At 39.0% G+C, this 22,412-nt stretch overlaps 1 protein-coding gene across 1 annotated transcript in view; it reads right to left on the bottom strand.

Moving 5' to 3' along the window:
* Positions 1 to 22,412, bottom strand: part of KYNU (kynureninase) — a 167,349-nt gene that overhangs the window by 114,278 nt on the left and 30,659 nt on the right. The window contains exon 3 of the mRNA XM_050751744.1: positions 7,596 to 7,716. Coding sequence (XP_050607701.1) covers positions 7,596 to 7,716 — 121 coding nt within the window. The remainder of the gene's footprint in view (positions 1 to 7,595; positions 7,717 to 22,412) is intronic.

The following is a 22,412-nucleotide window of genomic DNA, read 5'->3' on the forward strand; positions in this document are numbered from 1 at the left end:
CATTTTAGAATTAAGCAACATTTTAAAACTTATTTCATAGTAAATATTACAAAGATGGTTTCACAATTTAAAAGATAAATATTAAATGTTTGAGCCTGCTATATATTCCTCTGACTTTTTAAAAATTATACTTTAAGTTCTGGGATACAATGTGCAGAACATGCAGGTTTGTTGCATAAGTATACATGTGCCATGGTGGTTTGCTGCACCCATCAACCTGTCACCTACATTAGGTATTTCTCCTAATGCTCTCCCTCCCCTAGCCCCCACCCCCGACAGGCCCCAATGTGTGATGTTCCCCTCCCTGAGTCCATGTGTTCTCATTGTTCAACTCCCACTTATGAGTGAGAACATGTGGTGCTTGGTTTTCTGTTCCTGTGTTAGTTAGCTGAGAATGACGGTTTCCAGCTTCATCCATGTCCCCAGAAAGACCTTTGTTACCACGTGAATGAAGCCCATTTTTTCTGGGTAACAGTTCTTAATTCTTTAGGAATCCAAAAGTTTGTCAGCTTGAAAGAAAGGAATGAAAATGTGCTTTTTGTATAGTACCAACCTGGGTTGAATCTGTGTCAGTAAACTGGTGCTGGTGGGCTGCTACTCCCTAAGAGGGGCGGTTAAGACCAGAGGACTAGAGCCCTGTTTTTCCTCCTTTGCAGATTTCCAAGGTGTAAATACTCCCATCATGGGCGATTTCATACTATCAACAAAAATTCTGAGTATTTAATAATTGGTTTTTGACATCTGGTATAAGTCAGCTGCAGGTCAGTACTGGTCATGAGACCACATTTATTGAAGCTATAGGGTTTCATTTTCCACATTTGTACAAGTAAATGGGTAACAATGTGGACCTTAAAGGATTCCCATGAGAAATAAATGAGATAACATGTGAAAGAGACCATTACATAGTACCCCGTTTCTGAGTCTTCTTTCCTAATGTAAATCTAATGCTAAAACTCCCTTCATCAGCATGTGGTATAGAACACAATTTTTAAACTAACATTTCTATTACCATATAAACTAAGATGAAGGAAGAGGACTTTCTTTGAGAATAAACATAGACTGCTAAGAACTGAGGATGGAAAAGAGGGGCAGTTGTTAGTTATTATTATTCATATTTTTATTAGACAGCCTGCAGCTTGCCTCTTTCTTGATTTTCAATATAAATGCTAAAGACAAAAATCATTATCATTAAATGGTAGTTAAAGGCAGATACTTGGATCCTTTTTAATTTTAATCACATAGAGCTCCACGGCCTTTGCTGATAGCACAATACATCTTATTACATTTAGGTAGTAAAATTCTATGTTCTGCCTCAGAGAATTTATATCTCAGAATATTATGCCACCTACTCCTCTCTCTGGTAGACACCGTGGTAATAATCTTTAGGGATATGTTTCTTCCTGCAATGCTTTTGGCATCTCCCTCCATTCAAAATACCACACAGTGTCTGCTGCTTCATTTTGTTAGCCCTCTAGCCTGGGGCAGTGAAATGTATTTACAAAGTGTTACCCAAATAAACCCAAAGTAAAGTGGCCTGTCATTAGAAAGAGTTGATGTAGATTAAAGTGCAGTTATAAACATCAGTATTAGAGTTAGGAACAAAATATTATATTGCTCAAACAAAACTACTTAAAATAGTTGTAGCATAGATGTAATCTTCTTTTACAAATGCTGGAAAGGAAAAGAGAGCATGGGAGAGAGTTAACTCACTGCCACAGAATAAATCATTGCTATAAGTGGGTGTTTTCTGAGACATCTACTAGGAGTATTCACTCACAAAATTAGGACTGCAGGATGGAAAATTAGGAAGTTAATAGAAACTTGGATCCTCTTTAAAGTAGGACCATGCTTTAACCATCCCACAAAATGAAAAATGGCCCTGTTTTTAGAAAGCTTCCTTCCATAAGGAAATAATTACGATTTCACAGCCTGCCTTCATTATATTATATTTTTTTTCCATGACCCACTTGATGATTAGCCAATAAAGACGTTGCGAGGCCGGGGACGGTGGCTCATGCCTGTAATCCCAGCATTTTGGGAGGTCAAGGTGGTTTGAGCCCAATGGTTTGAGACCAACCTGGGCAACATAGGGAGACGTCGTCTCTACAAAATTAAAGAAAAAATTAACCAGGCTTGGTGGCATGTGCCTGTAGTCGCAGCTACTCAGGAGACTGAGGTGGGAGGATAGCCCAGGTCTGAGAGTTTAAGGCCGCAGTGAGCTATGATCACATCACTGCACTCCAGCCTGGGCAACAGAGTGAGACCCTGACTCCCAAAAAATAATGTTAATTAGAAAAACAAAAATAAAGATGTTGTGAAAAATCTTTGTAACATGCCATTCTATGTATTTTCTTACGTTCTCTTATTCAAACACTATTGCTCTTAAAGGAAGAAATGCTTAAATTAAATGAGATTAGAGGGGTCTGAAGGAGGCATCTACATCTCTCTGGCGTGTTTTATCAGTGTCCTGTCAGCACACACACACTGCCATGTAAAGTAAACTCAGTAGTGTATTCCTGATAGTTAATTCAAAGGCACATTTTTATCTTTAAATAATCTTACCTAAACTGTCACAGTTCTTAGAAGAATCCCTGTAGAGACAAAACTATAGTAGGTTTTTGCTCTTATGAAAAAGAGAGAACACCCTTGATGTAGCAGATTTGACAATGTAGATGACCCAAAATATTGTGATTCTATTTTAGGGACATAATACCCATTCCCCACCTTAAAATATGCTCTTTAGGACTTATATACCCTTCTGTTCTAGCTGGATTGTGGCATTATGATTATTAACCAATGTTATTCTCCATTAAATAATCTAGGTCATTAGTAAATATTTAATATATTATTTCCAAATACTTATGCTTATTGCCTATTCATTGCAACAGACCCGTAGATTTCAGACATACTGTTGCTTCTTATTATTATAAAACCTTTTTGCTTATAATTATTAAGTATCAAATAAATATAATCACACAAAAAGTTTTATATTTCAGAATATTAGAATTGCCTAAATGTTGCCATTTTGCAAAACAAATATATTCCTCAATGTGTTATTAATCTACTTTAGAAATCCCATAGAGTTGAAAATGAAAATGCAAAATAATGGTAATAGCATTTTAAAACTAACACAGAGGTAAAAGTTTCTAAGAAAACAATTTTCACAGTTTGCCTTAAGAAAGTTTAAGTTTTAGAAATAATTTGGTTCTACTATCATCTGAATGTGTCCCCTTCAAATTCTTATGTTAAAACTTGATCTGCCGATGTGACAGTATTAAGAGGTAGAGTCTTTAGGAGGTGATTCAGTCATAAGGGCAGAGCCCTCATGAATGGGATTAGGACCCTTATAAAAGAGGTTGGAGGCAGGTGTTTGCCTCTTCTGCCACATGAGGATGCAGCAAGAAGCACCATCTTGGAAGCAGAGAGCAGACCTTACCAGACACTAAGTCTGCCAGCACCTTGATCTTGGACTTCCCAGTCTCCAGAACTATAAGAATGTTCACTTCTCTTCTCTATAAATTATCCAGACTTGGGTATTTTGTATAGCAGTGGGAACAAACTAAGACAGATCCTAAAATATTTCTAGTTTTACCTCTATTCTTGGCTTTTCCTTAGTATAAGTAATCAAAGATGGTAGCCAGATGAATTACAAAATCAGGCTGCATTATGACAAAAAATTGTTTATTCAATACTTAGGTGTGGTAGGCAGTATGTCTGCAATAGGCCATAAAACTGGAGAAGATGGAATCCATGAGCCCAATGGCATTTCCTACTTTATAGCACTTGGATGGACAGAGATTTGACATCTATATGCTTGTGCAAAACCTTGCTTTGTTAAAGCACTCTAATTTTTATGTTACTGTTAAAATTATAATTTTTTTTGAAACTGGGTCTGACTCTGTTGCCCAGGCTGGAGTGCAGTGTCAAAATCTCAGCTCACTGCAACCCCCACCTTCCAGGCTCAAGCGATCCTCCCACCTCAACCTGACGAATAGCTGGGACTACAGGTATGTGCCACTACATCCAGCTAAATTTCTTTTGTATATTTTGTAGAGACAGGGTTTTACCATGTTGCTCAAGATGGTCTGGAACTCCTGAGATCAAGTGATCTGCCTGCCTTGGCCTCCCAAAGTCTTTGGGTAACACCCTTGAACCACCGTGCCTGGTCAGGATTATACATTTTTAACACTATCTTTTTCAACTAAGCAACTACTTTCAATGTGCATTATAGTGTTTAGTAAATGTGTAATCATCTTTGACTCAGCGATTCCCATAATCTTCCATTGGTCAAGAAGAAAGGGAGTCACTGACCTGGCTTGAGTACCAGCCAAGAAGTAGAGCAGAAGTGGCAACGAGGGAGGCAAAGAGGAAGAAGTGATCAGACAAAACTTACCACAATAATGCGAGGCCCTGGATCTAGAGGCAACTGAACACATGCAGGGTTTGATTTTAGTGCAAAAAAACAAAGCAACAGTCAGAACGAAAACTGAAGAGACCAACAGACCACTGAATTGGCATGAAGACTACATGTATATATGTATGTATGTATTTAAAGACATGGTCTTGCTGTAGCCCAGGCTGGAGTGCAGTGACACAATAACAGCTTACTGCAGCCTCGACCTTCTGGGTGCAAGTGATCCTCTCACCTCAGCCTCTCACGTGGCTGGGACTACAGGCATGCACCACCATGCCCAGCTAATTTTTGTATTTTTTGTAGAGTTGAGATCTCACAATGTTGCCCAGGCTGGTCTGGAACTCCTGGGCTCTTGTGATCCACCCGCCTCAGCTTCCAAAGTGCTGGGATTACAGACAGTAGCCACTGCTCCCATCCCTTTGTTGCTCAGGCTGGTTTTAATTCCTGGGCTAATGTGACCCACATTGGCCTCCCATAGTGCCGGGAATACAGCCATGAGCCACCATGCCTGGTCCTTCTACTTTGAACACATCTGAAAAAGGAGCAGCCACAGAAAGAAATGTTATCTAAACTTAAGCAAAGCCTCCTAAAAATACAGCTGCCATTGACCCATCCTCAGAGTTAGATGGACCTTAGCACCTGGAGGTACAAATTCAGCTGCCATTCATCTCCCTCTTGGGAGCTTCCAGCTAGGAAGGATACTGCCTATTAGCATCAGGATGAAAAAGCCCAATGGAAACCTTTATATTTTCCCATTGAAGCTCTAAAACTCTTCCCTTTAGTTAAGCTGGTATATAAACCCTTACCCATGGCTGTTCAGCAAACTACCCCTTGTAGAATTCTTCTATCTGAGTGTGAAATAAACTTTTCTCCTGTTAACCTGTCTGTTGTCAATTAATTGGCAGGCCCTCACCACTTTGACCTAAGTACTCAGTTTGTAGAGAAGTTTCCTCCCAACAGAACTTCAGCTGGAAAAGATCAGAAGTGGGATTTTAAGCTAAATATTTGGGAGATAAAAAACAATAACGAGCAAACACTTTTGGGATCAAAAACGGTGGGTGAGGTAGGGAGAATAGGCATGTGATCAGGCATCCCAAACACCACAGACATTTATGGGCAGGACCATGATGTTGACAGAGTCACTACAGCTTAAAACAAGAAGACTACATAAACTAAACAAAGCAAGGATGGAATAGATGTCCATTTGCTTAGCAGTCTTCTTTAATTCACTGTACATTGCCTGAAGCATTAAAATACACAACCTTTCTGAATCATCTGTCTAATGAAAACTCAGTGAGAAGGTTTAATTAAAATGATGAAATTTTCCATCATCACAAGGTGAAATGTAAAAGACAAAGCAATAGAAGGGCATGAGGTGATTTCCTGAAATACAACTTTAAAGTCTTGAAAATAATCTACCAGTTTCTTACTTAAGTGGTATGACTATAGGGATATGAATAGAATAGCAGGGCAGAATATATTTTAAATGCTTAAAGGAAAAAAATTCACAGGCTTGCTGAATGAATACCCAAGAGGCAAGGGCACTCTATAAGTTCAAATTCATTCAATCTAATTATCTGCCCTCTCTTACATTAAGGCCAAAAATGAATATTAACCATTTTTATTAACTATGACCCCCATTCATTAAATACTAAAACCTGCTAGAGCAAATGTGGTGGTATGTATTTTGCAAATTATGCATAAAAGTTATGCAGATAAAGTTATAACATGATTAATAAATTATATAAACTTCTATCATTTTTGCATCAAGTTGTGAAATTACATTCTTAATCACTGAAATGAAGAATTTCACAGTGTTATCTAATAGCCATAGTTGTAATCATTTGCACAGTCAGTGTAAGCTAAATATTATTTATTTATTTATTTTATTGAAACAGAGTCACCCAGGCTGGAGTGCAGTGGTGCAATCTCCGCTCACTGCAACCTCTGCCTCCCGGGTCCAGGCAATTCTCTTGCTTTAGCCTCCTGAGTAGCTGGGATTACAGGTGCCTGCCACCATGCCCGGCTAATTTTTATATTTTTAGTAGAGACGAGGTTTCACCATGTTGGTCAGGCTGGTCTCGAACTCCTGTGCTTAGATGATTCACCCACGTCAGCCTCCCAAAGTGCTGGTATTGCAGGCATGAGGCACCACTCCCAGCCTAATTTTTGTATTTTTTTTAGTAGAGATGAGGTTTCACCATGTTGGCTAGGCTGGTCTCAAACTCTTGACCTCAAGTGATCTGCCCACCTCGGCCTCCCAAAGTGCTGCAATTACAGGCATGAGCCACCGTGACTGGCATACTAATCTTTAAAGAACGGATATTGTTCCCAATTTGAAAACCAGTAGCATGAAGAATGAAGAAAGGTAAAGAATGTAGTCTGAGTTTCTGACAGCCAAATGTTTTTCCTCTGAAATTCTATTTGGTTTGGTTTCATCTTTCTGAAATGTTTTCCTAACTGTCAAGTTTGGCTCATCTTCATATTGATTTTTCAGTTTCAAATAATCAGAAAATATTTTTAAAATATTTCCAGTTATCATAAAAATAAGTGTCGATAATTTGGCCTAATCATGAAGAGATGAAGCTTCTAAACATTAACTCCTCTCTTAATTATTAAAGAAACAAAATAAAATGATTACATATGGTTTAGGGATGTCAACACAGGAGAGGAACTTAAATGTTTAAATACTGTAAAAGTTTTAGTCCTGATTCTGCCACTAACTTGTTATGTCACCTTATTCTGATCCTCAGTTATTTTCATCAATCAAATGAGACTACTGAGCAGTTAAGGTTTCTCTGTATCCATGGATTCCCTCTCTATGGATTCAACCAACTGCAGATCAAAAATATTTAGGGAAAAAATGGATGGCTGCATATATACTAAACATGTACAGACTTTTTTCTCATCACTGTTCCCTAAACAATACAGCATAACAGCTATTTACATAACATTTATACTGTGTTAGGTATTATAAGTAATCTAGAGATTATTTAAAGTATATGGGACCATTGTGGATTTTGGAATGATAGGGAGGCCCTGGAACTAATTCTCTGCAGACAACCAAGGGATGACTGTACTAGGATTCTATTACACATGTTTCCAAATATTAGACAACCTAATGTGATTTTGTAAATGTTTGTATGTGATGTAGAGTAGTAGCTTTTAAAATAATACTTACATTTTGGCCCACTTATCTAGTTCTTCTTCAAGATATGTTTTAACCATTTTTGGCTGAAGACCAAGAGAATTTCCCAAGAAATAGATGGCATTTTCATCTTTATTCACTAATGATAAATCAACTGAAACAGAAGAAATGTCAAAAAAAAAAAGTTTTTTCAGTATGGTATTGTTAAGCCAGTACAAATAATTAATATAATCAACTCTAAGAAGGATAAAAAGTAATTAAAAATTACTCCCAAGGATGACATCAGGTCCTCTAAACAATAATTAACTTTTGCATTTACATTTTAAAATATAATTTAAACCTATAGAGGCTATTATGATGATCTCTCATATTTACTGTGCTCCATGGGGAAATCTAAATTAGCAACTACATCCAATCATGAATAGCCAAAGCATTAGAAAAGAGTTAAAAACAAATGTTTTCAATTAGGAAATACATCAGCCTATCTAATTGTATAAGAAGATTACCAGAATTTAGTCAAGTACTGACACTGTACTGATTTGTGTTGTAGAAATGGCAATTTTTTCAAAAATGCAAATAGTTATTTATAGAACTAAAGTAGATGTACTGGATTTATGTGTTTTTTTCATTCTATATCCATACACATGTACAGATAGTACTAACACATGTATAGGCAAAGATTGTTCTCTATATCTACTTCTTATTCATATAAATCAAACTTTGGCGATTTTTATCCTGCAGCTTACCCACTGCAAACAAACCAATCCATGTGCTTAAAACATAGTCTAGAAAGTCACAAGTTTATAGTCACAATTGTAAACTACTGAGTTTTGTCTTATATCTTAGGGGAAAAAAGACTAAGCTTCTTGTTTATATTTCATTGGAATCATTAAGTACTATGTTGGTCTTTATTTCAGACTACTTAATTAAACCTTTAAAGACTTTTTAGAGACATACTATCTATTTCAACCTGATCCCTTTTATAGATATTGTTCTTCATTGGCATCTTTTAAGCCTGACCAATACAAGATATGCACATATTGTTTACACGTGTGCCAGAAGAGCCCTCTTGGTTAAGGTATCATTATTTCCTGGACCTAGGATTAGATATGCCTCCCCATTTCCCATCCTCAAGGTTATCATGTCAGCCAAGCACAGTGGCTCATGCCTGTAATCCAGGTACTTTTGGAGGCAAAAACGGGAGGATCACTTGAGCCCAGGAGTTCAATACAAGCCTGGGCAACATAGTGAGACTCCATCTCTATTTATTTTTTTAAATAAAAGGTTATCACATCAATGGTTCTTGTCACATTGGACATTACTGATAATCTCCTTATAGCTTGAGTCCAAGCTTAATGCCTTTGGGATTATATCCACAGTTTTTATGTCTCCTATGCTTTCTCTATACAACCCTTAAGAACATGAGAGCTCTAGGTTCCTAAATAGTTCCCAGTCCTTCAGTGTCAGCTGCTGACTCTTGCACAACTCAATGTCATTTGGATTCTGTTGGACATCTTGTTTAGTATTTAATGCCTATGAAGTGGGAGAAAATTCCCTTTCTGAAGCATTTATTGTATTTACCTTTTTTCCCCCAAAGGCAAGTCAGGATTAATGTACACCAGCCAATCTTATTCTTCAGGATTATTTTCTGTCTCCTGTACTGACAACTTTTTTTTAGCATATTGTGAGTTTAGTGCTATGCAAAACGTGTATTGTAGAAATTATATTATTACATTTTTCTTTGAAGTAGGTGTTGCCAATTAGAGCACACATTTTTTGCAGTTTCTCAATGGTCCTCTTGGTTTTCTCTCTCACTTCAATGGCCTTTTCACAAAGGCCATGGAGCTTACTAGAACTTTCCTTTTCAAAGTGAACTGCTTGATTAACACATGTCCTGTTAGTAGATCCCAAAATTTTGGTTAAGTCACAATGCTTCAAGACCGCGGTTCACTCTTCTTGTAGGTATCATTTTCCAACTCTTTCTTTTATTGCCTTTGCTTCTCATTTCCTGGAAAGTCTTCCTCCATTGAATTTAGCCTGATCTTATTAGGGGGAGGAAAAGGAGGATAAGCTGTCTCAGTTTCTTCCTCTTAATCCATACTGTCCAGATCTACTCTGAGAAAACACTGAGAGGTGTCATGATCTGGGGATCCTGTGGGTTCATGTTCAGATCAGATCATTTGCTGCATTTGTTCTGTTAATACCCAGCAGGCAGGATATTTAACCAGTACCTTTGTTTTAAGCAAGGCAAGGCAAACTTTTTCTGTAAAAAGCCAGAAAATAAATATTTCAGGCTTTCCAGGCCATACAGTCTCTGCTGCAATTCCTCCTTTTTGTTATGGTTGGATAAAAAAAAGCCATAGATAATTAAAAAACAAATGTGCCAGTCATCCTAAAAACTTTATTCCAAAAAGAAAGCAGAGATTTTTGAGCCTTGTCTGAGGGTCACACTTCAAATTCTGGCACAGATTGGGCATGTTAAAAGAGTTCATCGGTTCCCCCTATCAGCCAAGTCTCCACATTCAGCAAATCCTCCCTGAGCTGGGAATACTTGCTTCATGTAACAAGCCCACCCCTAGTTTACTAGGGCTTCTAGAACTAAGGCTTCTAGGTAACTTAAACAGAAATTTATTGTCTTACAATTTTGCAGACTCTAAGTCCAAAATTAAGTGTTGGCAAAGTTGATTCCTTTCAAGCACTGAGAGGGAAGAATATGTTCTAGGCCTTTCTGCTTGGCTTATAGATGGCCATCTCTTGTGTGTATGGCGTTCTCCCAGTATGCCTGTGTGTTTCCCAACTTCCCCCTTTTATAAGAACATTACAATATATTGAATTAGGACCCGCTCTAATGATCTCACTTTAACTTGATTGTTTTTGTAAGGACAGTCTTAGGCACAGGTGGTTAGGCTGTCAACACATGAATTTTTAGGAAACATAATTCAACCCATAGCACTCTGCTTAATGGTTCATTTGACTTCAAACTTGTTTATGAGCTCAAGAATTTCAACTTTTAACAAGCAGGGCTTGCTCCAGTTAGTCCTTAAGTCAACAGTGTTAGAGCCATTCTTCTGGAACGCTCCCTTCTTGGAAAAGGCTACAGTATGATTGCTATAAAGCTCATGGTTCTGAAAACTCACTTGATTGCTTGAGGAGCATTTTAGTGCATCAGAAATGTCCACCACTGTGACCCTTATAAGCTTACTCTTTTAGTTTATATGAAGCTTAACCTAGGAACTAGTTTCAAAATATCAATATCACTTCAGATTTAAATATTCTCCCCAGCCCTAGCTCATGCTTGACTTAAGTTCAGGAAACTGCAGTTTGGAACAAAGTAATGTGTCTATTAACAATTTATTTTCTTGTTCCTCACTGCTACTGCTTCTAAGTCCTCCAATGGAGTGGAAAAAGAAAGACAAGAAAATCTTAGTCCAGCTTTGGTGCTTTTTGGTTAGCTCTTTCCCTATAAAGTATTTTTTGTGAGTTCATTAAAATCTCCTTCCCACTGGAGACCTCCAGTCTCCAGTTTCCTGAAGTAGTTAATGCATACTTAAGCTGATGTCTCATGATCTGCTTGCTACCACCACTTCCCACTTCATACAACATATTTCTAGAATATTTATGCAAAAATTACCACAACCCAACAAGCAGACTTCTCAGGTATGACCCTTTTGCAGTATATTTTTGTTATAGGAATTATTAAGAAATTATTTTAGGCAAATAGGGATGAAAAGTGGTCCTTGGGAAGTTTTTGTTTCTTTTAAAGCAGCTCCAGAAATATTTCTTGTCTAACAGGAAAGCCCCGGCTCTTAGCTTTAATATGCAAATGCAGGCCATTAGAAACTGGGTCCACCAAACATGGTAAATTCCATCCTCTTCCTCTTGTCCCCACATGTGCCTGACAACATGGCTGCCCTCACATATCTCCACAACTGGTCTCTAGCACAGTGAGAACACACACAACATTTATTGATAAAGTTCACCATCTTATATGGACATAGTTCATGTTGCCCTAAGATAATGACAATAATAACATCAAAGAGCACTGATCACAGATTACTATTACAGATATAATAATGAAGAAGTTTGAAATATTGTGAGAATTGCCAAAATGTACTGCAGAAACATAAAGTGAGTACATGCTCTTGGAAAAATGATGCTGTTAGACTTGCTGGAATCAGAGTTGCCACTAACCTTTAATTTGTAAAAAATGCAGTATCTGTGAGGCACTCTAAAGAAAAATGCAGAGCTCCCCAGGTATGGGCACTTTTCCAATCAGGAAAACAGGTGAAGGGTTCAAGATGGCTAACTAGAAGTAGCTAGTGTATGCTGCTCTCACAGAGAGAAAACAAAGTGGTGAGTAAATGCTACATCTTCAAATAGATCATCTAAGAGGTCATGTTGGGATCCAACAAGAAAGCAGCAGGGCCCACAGAGGAGAAAGGAGCAAAGCCAAGGACCTGCCAACCTGGAACCACTATAGAGCTTAGGAAGCTCCCTAAAGTCAGGAAAGGGTTGATGAGTGAGAGTTTCCAGGGGATCCAAACTTCTGCCATGGACCTTTGCAATCCTGGGCATGGGAGAAGCCACTGACCTCAGTGGAACTCCAAATCTACACAGAGACTAGCCTGGAGTCTTTGCAGGGGCACCACTTAAGCCCACAAAGAGCTGCACAGGCCTTGGATCCCTGAGCAGCTAGGCATCAGCTGCCATAGCCTCACTAGAGGCTACTGTAATGGTGTCAAGGAGTGGCCAGACTGCCTAAGCCAACAATAAAACAGGTCAAACACGGGCAATACATAATGATAAACGGTTCAATTCAACAAGAACACTAAACTATCCTAAATATATACATAGCAAACACTGGAGAACCTAGATTCATAAAACAAGTACTTCTAGACCTATGAAGAGACTTAGATGGTTAACAACACTAGTAGGGGATTTCAACACCCCACTTACAGCATTAGACCGATCATCAAGTCAGAAAACTAACAAATTTTGGACTTCGATTCAACACTCAACCAATGGGAGCTAATAGACATCTACAAAACATTCCACCCATCAACCACAGATTATACATTCTTCTCATCTGTGAACAGAACATATTCTGTGATTGACCATATGCTTGGAGATAAAGCAAGTCTCAATAAATTCAAAAAACTGAATACCAGCCATACTTTCATATCACAGTGGAATAAAAGTCAAAATCAATACCAAGAATATCTCTCAGAAGTACACTATTACATAGAAATTAAGCAGCTTTCTCTTGAATGACTTTGGGGTAACCAATGAAATTAAGGGCGATATAAAAAAATTCTTTGAAATAAATTAAAACAGAGATACAACCAATATGCCAAAATCTCTGAGATGCAGCAAACGCAGTATTATGAGGAAAATTTATAGTGCTAAGCACCTACATCATTAAGTTAGAAAGACCTGCAATTAACAATTTAGTAACACACCAAGAGGAACTAGAAAAGCAAGAACAAACCCCAATGCTAGTAGAATAAATAACTGAAATCAAAGGAGAAAAGAATGAAATCAAGTCCTAAATATTCATAGAAATGATCAATGAAACCAAAAGCTGTTTCTTTAAAAGGATAAACAAGATCAGCAGACTAGTATCTAGATTAAAAAGAAAAAAATAAAGATGATTCAAACATGCACAGTCAGAAACAACAAAGATGACATTACAACTAATCCTATAGAAATACAAAAGATCCAGCCGGGTGCGGTGGCTCACGCCTGTAATCCCAGCACTTTGGGAGGTTGAGGCGGGTGAATCACGAGGTCAGGAGATCCAGACGATCCTGGCTAACATGGTGAAACCCCGTCTCTACTAAAAATACAAAAAAATTAGCCGGGCGCGGTGGCGGGCTCCTGTAGTCCCAGCTACTTGGGAGGCTGAGGCAGGTGAATGGCGTGAACCCAGGAGGCGGAGCTTGCAATGAGCTGAGATCATGCCACTGCCCTCCAGCCTAGGTGACAGAGTGAGACTCCATCGAAAGAAAGAAAGAAAGAAAAGAAAGAAAAAGAAAGAAAGAAGAAAGAAAGAAAGAAGAAAGAAAGAAAGAAAGAAAGAAAGAAAAAAGAAAGAAAGAAAGAAAGAAAGAAAGAAAGAAAGAAAGAAAGAAAGAAAGAAAGAAAGAAAGAAAGAAAGAAAGAAAGAAAGAAAGAAAGGAAGGAAGGAAGGAAAGAAAGGAAAGAAAGGAAAGAAAGGAAAGAAAGGAAAGGAAGGAAGGAAGGAAGGAAGGAAAGAAAGAAAGAAAGAAAGAAAAAAAAGAAAGAAAGAAAGAAAGAAAGAAAGAAAGAAAGAAAGAAAGAAGAAAAGAAAAGAAAAGAAAAGAAAAGAAAAGAAAAGAAAAGAAAAGAAAAGAAAAGAAAAGAAAAGAAAAGAAAGAAAAGAAAGAAAGACAGACAAAAGATCCTGGCCGGGCGTGGTAGCTCATGCCTGTAATCCCAGCACTTTGGGAGGCCAAGGCGGGTGGATCACCTGAGGTCGGGAGTTTGAGACAAGCCTGACCAACATGGAGAAACTCCGTCTCTACTAAAAATACAAAATTAACCGGGTGTGGTGGCACATGCCTGTAATCCTAGCTACTAGGGAGGCTGAGGCAGGAGAATTGCTTGAACCTGGGAGGCGGAGGTTGCAGTGAGCCAAGATCGCGCCATTGCACTCCAGCCTCGGCAACAAGAGCAAAACTCCGTCTCACACACACACACACAAAAAAACAGGCCGGGCGCGGTGGCTCAAGCCTGTAATCCCAGCACTTTGGGAGGCCGAGACGGGCGGATCACGAGGTCAGGAGTTCGAGACCATCCTGGCTAACAGGGTGAAACCCCGTCTCTACTAAAAAATACAAAAAACTAGCCGGGCGAGGTGGCGGGCGCCTGTAGTCCCAGCTACTCGGGAGGCTGAGGCAGGGGAATGGCGTAAACCCGGGAGGCGGAGCTTGCAGTGAGCCGAGATCGCGCCACTGCACTCCAGCCTGGGTGACAGAGCCAGACTCTGTCTCAAACAAACAAACAAACAAACAAACAAACAAACAAAAACAAAAAGAAAGAAAGAAAGAAAGAAATACAAAGATCCTTAGCGACTATGAACACTTCACCCATGAAAACTAGACAATCTGAAGGAAGTAGATAAAGTCCTGGAAAGAAATAACCTCCCAAGACAAAACCAGGTAGAAACTAAGACCCTGAACATTCCAATAGAGTTTCAACTTTAATCAGTCATAAAAAACTTACCAACCAAAAAAACGCCTGCGCCAGATGGATTCACAGCCAAAATCTATCAGACTTACAAAGAAGAGCTGGTACCAACACTGCTGATACTATCCCAAAAAATTAAGGAGGAGGTGACTCCTTCCCAACTCATTCTAGGAAGCCAGCATCACTCGATACCAAAATATGCCGAAGAAATAATAACAACAACAACAACAACAACAAAATTACAGGTCTATATCTCCATAGAAGCAAAAATCATCAACAAAATACTAGCAAACCAAATCCAGAAGCACATGAAAAAGTTATTTCACTACATTCAAGTAGGTTTTATCCTGGGATGCAGGGTTAATTCAACACATGTAAATACATAAATGTGATTCAGTATGTAAAGATAATTGAGAACAAAAACCATATGATCATGTCAATAGATGCAGAAAAAGGTTTCAGTAAAATCCAATATCCCTTCATGATAAAAACCCTCAACAAAGTAGGCATCAAAGAAACATACCTCAAAATAATAAGAACCATCTATGACAAACCCATAGCCAACATCATACTGAATGAATAAAAGCTGGAAGTATTCTCCTTAAGAACTGGAACAAGTCAAAGATATCTCCCATTCCTTTCCAATGTAGTACTGGAAATCCTAGCCAGGGCAGTCAAGAGAAAGAAAGCAAAGGAATCTAAATAGAAAAAAAATTATCTGTTTTTACTAATGATAAGATTCTATACCTAGAAAACCCTAAAGACTCCACCAAAATTCTTCTAGAACTGCTACACAACTTCAGTAAAGTTTCAGAATACAAAATCAACATTAAAAAACGAGGAGCATTTCTATATGCCAATAATGTTCAAGCTGAGAGCCAAATCAATGCTACAATCCCATTTGCAACAGCCAAAAAACAGTAAAACACTAAGAAATATATCTAACCAAGGAGGTGAAAACTCTCTACAAGGAGAACTCCAAAGTACTGCTCAAAGAAAAATTATAGATAACACAAATAGAAAAACATGCGATACTCATGGATTGGAAGAATCAGTATCATGAAAACCACCATATTGCTCAAAGCAATTTATAGATTCAAAGCTATTCCTATCGAACTACCAATGTAATTTCTCACAGAAATAGAAAAATCTATTCTAAAATTCATATGTGACCAATAAAGAGCCTAAATAGCTAAAGCAATCCTAAGCAAAAAGAACAAAGTTGATGGCATAACATTACCTGACTTCAAACTACAAGGCTACAATAACCAAAACAGCATGGTACTGGGACCAAAACATATACATAGACCAATACAACAGCATAGAGAACCCAGAATAAAGCCACACATCTACAACAATGTAATCTTTGACAAAGTTGACAAAAACAAGCAATGGGGTAAGAACTCTTATTGAATAGGTGCTGCTGGGATAACTGGCCAGCAATATGAAGAAGAATAGAACTGGATCCCTACCTCTCATCAAATACAATTATTTACTCAAGCTGTAAGACCTAAAATTGTAAAATTCCTAGAAGAAAACCTAGGAAATATCATCCTGGACAGTGGCTTTGACAAAGGATTTGTGACTCAGTCCTCAACAGCAATTGCAAAAACCCCCCAAACTGACAAGTGGACCTAATTAAACTAAAGAGCTTCTTCACAGCAAAAGAAACTATCAGCAGAGTAAACAGACAACCTACAGAATGGGAGAAGATATTCACAAACCACGCTTTGCAAAGATTTAATATCCAGAATCTATAAGGAATTTAAGCAATTCAACAAGTGAGAAACAAATAACTCCATTAAAAAATGGGCAAAGAATGGAGGCAGAGGCGGACAGATCACGAGGTCAGGAGATTGAGACTATCCTGGCTAACAAGGTGAAACCCCATCTCTACTGAAAATATAAAAAATTAGTCAGGTTTGGTGGCAGAGGCCTGTAGTCCCAGCTACTTGGGAGGCTGAGGCAGGAGAATCGCTTGAACCTGGGAGGCGGAGGTTGCAGTGAGCCGAGATCACGCCACCGCACTCCAGCCTGGGATACGGAGCAACACTTCGTCTCAAAAAAAAAAAAAAAAGGCAAAGAACGTGAATAGACACTTCTTGAAAGAAAACATACATGCAGCCAAAAATATATATGAAAAAATACTCAACATCATTAATTGTTAGTGAAATGCAAATCACAACCACAATGAGATACCATCTCACACCAGTCAGTATGGTTACTAAAAATTCAAAAAATAACAGATGGTGACGAGGTTGCAAAGAAATAAAACACTTATACATCGTTGGTGGGAATGTAAATTAGTTCAGCCACTGTGGAAAGCAGCGTTGGGATTTCTCAAAGAATTTAAAATAGAACTACCATTTGACCCAGCAATCCCATTACCAGGTATATACCTGAAGGAAAACACATTATTCTACTAGGTGAACAGAATTGTAGATTCATTGCAGAACTATTCATAAAAGCAAAGGTATGAAATTATTCTAGATGCCCTTCAATGGTGGACTGGATAAAGAACATGTGGTACAAATACACCAAGAAATACTACATAGCCATAAAAAGAATGCAATCATGTCTTTTCAACAACATGGATGCAGCTAGAGGCCATTATCTTAAATGAATTAATGTGTGATCAGAGAACTGCATACTATATGTTCTCATTTTTAAGTGGGAGCTAACATTTGGTACATAAAGGGAGGAACAATACTACCTATTGGGTACTATGTTCACTGCTTGGGTAACAGGATCATTTGTGCTCCAAACCTTGGCATCACACAATTTACCCATATAAAAAACTTGCACATGTATCTCCTGAACCTAAAAGTTGAAATTAAAAAAAAAATAATGCAAACAGCAAAGTGCAGTAAAATGAGTTATGCCTGTATGTCCCTTTAATATATTCATTGTTGGCATCCCAATAAAGCTAATTTTAATCTGAATTGCAACTATGTTAAAGTCTTTGTGTAAAGGATTATATCTTCTACAAATATGGATTACCTATCATAATGACTTCCACACACACACACAAAAACTTGATATATGTTTGGAATGTCCTATTAATAGCATCAACATTAGCCACACACAACCACAACTGTAAATACATTGTTAGATACAAGTACCAGATAGTCTGTGTTTGAAAGAGACAAACTACCATTCATGTTAATATCATATATATATAGATATGTTACTTTTAAAACTGGTTATAACAATATTCCTGAAACAGTTTTTTAAATTATATAATTAGAAAATAGATCATTTTATATTTTATTAGGACTTAGATACTGGTCTATCACATCATGAGCTTGAACAAATACCAGCACCTGGGTTTGAGTCAAAAACTCTAAATTTTTTGGCGTAGGACTCTAATATAGGTGTAGTTTTTTTAAAAAAGTCCCCCAATCAATTCCTTATGTGAACACACTTCAGAAGGCCTGGCATTTAATTTACCCATTAAAAACAAAACAAAAAATAAACAAAAAGTGAGACTTCTCAATTTAATTAAATTATCCAAGGTCACAGAAGGTAGCTTAACTTCAACTTACTACAGCATAAGGTTATTGTAATTTAAGATTTAATTAAGTTCATTTTAAATATTTTAAAATTCAATAATAAAATTCATATGAACTCAAAATTTTCCAATACTTTTCACAGATGAAACACACAGAAAATTACATTGTTTCCCATTTATAATAAAATTAAAAGGCTACGTTAGGACAGAGGTGAAGGGCCCAGTCCAGTTCCCCCAAGAGGTAAAAGAATAAAAATCTCAGCATAGTTCTAACTCCCAAACACATACATTTACAAACATTCAATAAACAAACTCATATTGAAAATGAGGTGTAAGTTTAACAGAGAAAATAACTATGTTTTCCTTTTCCTTTTCCAAATTGAAGAGGAAACCTAGAAGTAACAATATATTTTGATGGAAAAGCAAAGGTAAGCTCTAATATTTTTTTTTTAAATGGCTTGTCTGTGTAAACAATATTTGAAGTATTGAGAGACAGGACTAGCTGGATTTCCTAGGCTGATTAAGAATTCCTAGGTCTAGCCGGGGAAGGTGACTGCACCCACCTTTAAACACAGAGTTGGTAACTCAGCTCACATCCGACCAATCAGGTAGTAAAGAAGGCTCACTAAAATACAGATTACACTAATAGAATGAGGTAAAGAGATAGTCAAATCATATATCACCTGAGAGCACAGTGGGGTGACAATGAGTGGGATATAAACCCAGGCATTTGAGCAGGGAGTGGCAACCCCCTTCGGGTCCCCTCCCATTGTATGGGAACTCTGTTTTCAATGTATTAAATCTTGCAACTGCACACTCTTCCAGTTCGTGTTTGTTACGGCTTGAGCTGAGCTTTTGAGCTTTTGCTCACATCCACTACTGTTTGCCGTCGGAGACCCACCATTGACTTCCATCCCTCCAGATCCGGCAGGGTGTCCTCTGTGCTCCTGATCCAGCGAGGTGCCCATTTCTGCTCCCAGTTGGGCTAAAGACTTGCTATTGTTCCTGCACGGCTAAGTGCCCAGGTTTGTCCTAATCGAGCAGAACACTAGTTGCTGGGTTCTATGGTTCTCTTCCATGAGCCACAGCTTCTGAGAGCTACGACACTCCCCACATGGCCCAAGGTTCCATTCCTTGGAATCCATGAGGCCAAGAACCCCAGGTAAGATGGCAAAAGGCTTGCCATCATCTTGGGAGTGGCCTGCCCCATCTTGGGAGCAGCTTGCCATCATCTTGGGAGCTCTAAGAACAAAGATCCGCTGGTAATATTTGGTGGCCTCGTACGGGGTTTCTCCAAACCGGTGAGTGATATCAGACCACTTTCACTTGCTATTCTGTCCTCTTCCTTAGAATTGGAGGAAAATACAGGGCACCTGTCGGCCAGTTAAAAACGATTAGTGTGGCCGCCAAACTAAAGACTCAGGTGTGACACTTCCTGGGAAAAGACTTTCTAACAACCCCCAACCCTTCTGGGTTGGGAGTGTTGGTCTGCCTGTAACCAGCTTCTGCTTTCACAATTTTCCTGGGAAAGCCGAGGGTCAACTAGAGGCAGAAAGCTCTCATCCTGAACTCCCAGCATTGGCCAATCGAGATCATGGAACAGCCAGAAGTCTCTACTCAACAGTCGCCTATGCATCTGCCCCTACCTCTCCTTCTGACCCATACCTCCTGCGTCCTAACCAAGACTTTCTTGAAAGTGTAGCCCCAAAATTCTCCTTACCTCTGAATGTACTTCCTCCGATCCCTGCCTTCTAGATACAAATGCTTCAGACTTTCACTTCCTCTCCCAAGTATTAGAGCAGGTTGTATCTCCAAAGGGATCTAAGGAAGCTCTACACTGAGTCCTTAGTCATCTAGACTATGAACCCAGGGAGTCTTTTCCCTGGTGCTCCTCCCAATTTAGGTATATAGCTCTCAACATGGGCACTTATGTAGGACCCGTTCCCCACCACCCTTGCCAAGCCCCAAGTTTGTAAATGGCTAGGATTCCTCTCCCATTGTATAAGATGCTCTCCTCCCCTAATTTCTATGCAGCTTCCCCCCCCCACCGCCCCCACAATACAATCTTCAAGCCTTGGCTCCTTGGCCAGGGCCTTAAAACTGATGAGCCAGTACTTTAACAACTGGAACTGGGTCTACAACAACATAATAGATCAGGATAAAAACGAATTGAGTAAAGGGAGGCGCATATTCCTATAGTGGCAAATGGGGGCAATGAGCGAACATCCTTCCACTGTTTTCCAAAATCCATCTACAGAGACAGAGAGGAGAGAGACAGAGAAACAGAGATGAGAGACACAGAGAGAGACAGAGATGAGAGAAAGAGAAACAGAGGAGAGAGAGAGAAAGAGAAAGATAGAAATAGTAAAGAAAAAACAGTGTGCCCCATTCCTTTAAAACCCAAGGTAAATTTAAAACCTATAATTGATAATTGAAGGTTTTCTCTGTGACCCAATAACACTCTAATACTACCTTGTTGTCAGTGTAAACAAGGACATAGCTGGAAACACTGAGACCACTGAAAACCCATAACCTTCCTATCAAAAATTCTTAACCCAGTAATCCATGGATGGCCCAGATGCATTCAATCGGTAGTGGCAACTGCTTTGCTAACAGAAGAAAGTAGAAAAATAACCTTTAGAGGAAACCTCATTGAGAACACACCTCACCAGTTCAAAGCTATCCTAAATCAAAAAAAGCAAAAAGGTAGCTTACTAACTCAAAAATCTTGAAGTATGGGGCTATTCTGTTAGAAAAAGGTGATTTAGCACTAACCATTGATAATTCCCTTAACCCAGCAGATTTCCTAATAGGGGATTTAAATCTTAATTAACATACAAATGTCTGATCAGACCTAGGAGGAACTCCCTTCAGGACAGGATGATAGATGGTTCCTCCTGGGTGATTGAGAAAAAAACCCACAATGGATATTCATTAATTGATAGGGAGACTCTTGTGGAAGCAGAGTTAGGAGAATTCCCTAATAATTGGTCTGCTCAAACGTGGGAGCTGTTTGTACTCAGCCAAGCCTTAAAGTACTTACAAACCCAGCAAACCCATCTTTTTCCCCTCGCTCTCCTTCTCGTAGGAAAAAGGCACATAGGATAAACAGGATCCATCTCTCATATTTTGTACCCAAAATGACTTAATCCGGGGCAATAAAAAGTTTAAAAGTTTAATAATTAGGGCATATTCCTACAAAGGAAAAAAAGGACAAAGACCATAGTGAGCAAAAAACTCCATCTCACTCCTGACTCAAAAGGTTACCTACACCCTCTCTGAAACAAATTTGTATAAGAACTGTCGTTTATGGGAAGCATCTTGATGGGGCAGCATGATTGTTATGAAAGACTCAGGAACTCAGCCCAGCTCTAGGACTCACCCCTGAGCACAAAGGCAATGTTGGGAACGCTAGTAAAGGACCACTAGAACCCAGCAACCCGGACCCCTTTCTACCGTATTGAACTTGGCAACCTTGGTTTTTTATAATAGAGGTCAGGAGGAGCAGGCAGAACAGGATAAATGGGATAAGGAAAAGTCCACCACTTTAGTCATGGCCCTCAGGCAAGCGGACTTTGGAGGCTCTGGAACAGGGAAAGGCTGGGCAAATCGAATACCTAATAGGGCTTGCTTCCAGTGTGGTCTACAAGGACACTTTAAAAAAGATTGTCCAAAGAGAAATAAGCTGCCCCCTCTTCTCGTCCAAGGCCCTTATGTCAAGGAAATCACTGGAAAGCCCACTGCCCCAGGGGACGAAGGTCCTCTGAGTCTGAAGTCACTAACCAGATGACCCAGCAGCAGGCCTGAGGGTGCCTGGGGCAAGCACCAGCCAATGCCATCACCCTCACAGAGCCCCGGGTATGCTTGACCATTGAGGGTCAGGAGGTTAACTGTCTCCTAGACACTGGCGTAGCCTTCTCAGTCTTACTCTCCTGTCCTGGACAAGTGTCCTCCACATCTGTCACTATCTGAGGGGTCCTAGGACAGGTAGTCACTAGATACTTCTCCCAGCCACTAAGTTGTGACTGGGGTACTTTAGTTTTTTCACGTGCCTTTCTAATTATGCCTGAAAGTCCCACTTCTTTGCTAGGGAGAGACATCCTAGCAAAAGCAGGGGCCATTATACACTA

The sequence above is a fragment of the Macaca thibetana genome, chromosome 12, assembly GCF_024542745.1.
Source record: "Macaca thibetana thibetana isolate TM-01 chromosome 12, ASM2454274v1, whole genome shotgun sequence".
Lineage (NCBI taxonomy): Eukaryota > Metazoa > Chordata > Mammalia > Primates > Cercopithecidae > Macaca > Macaca thibetana.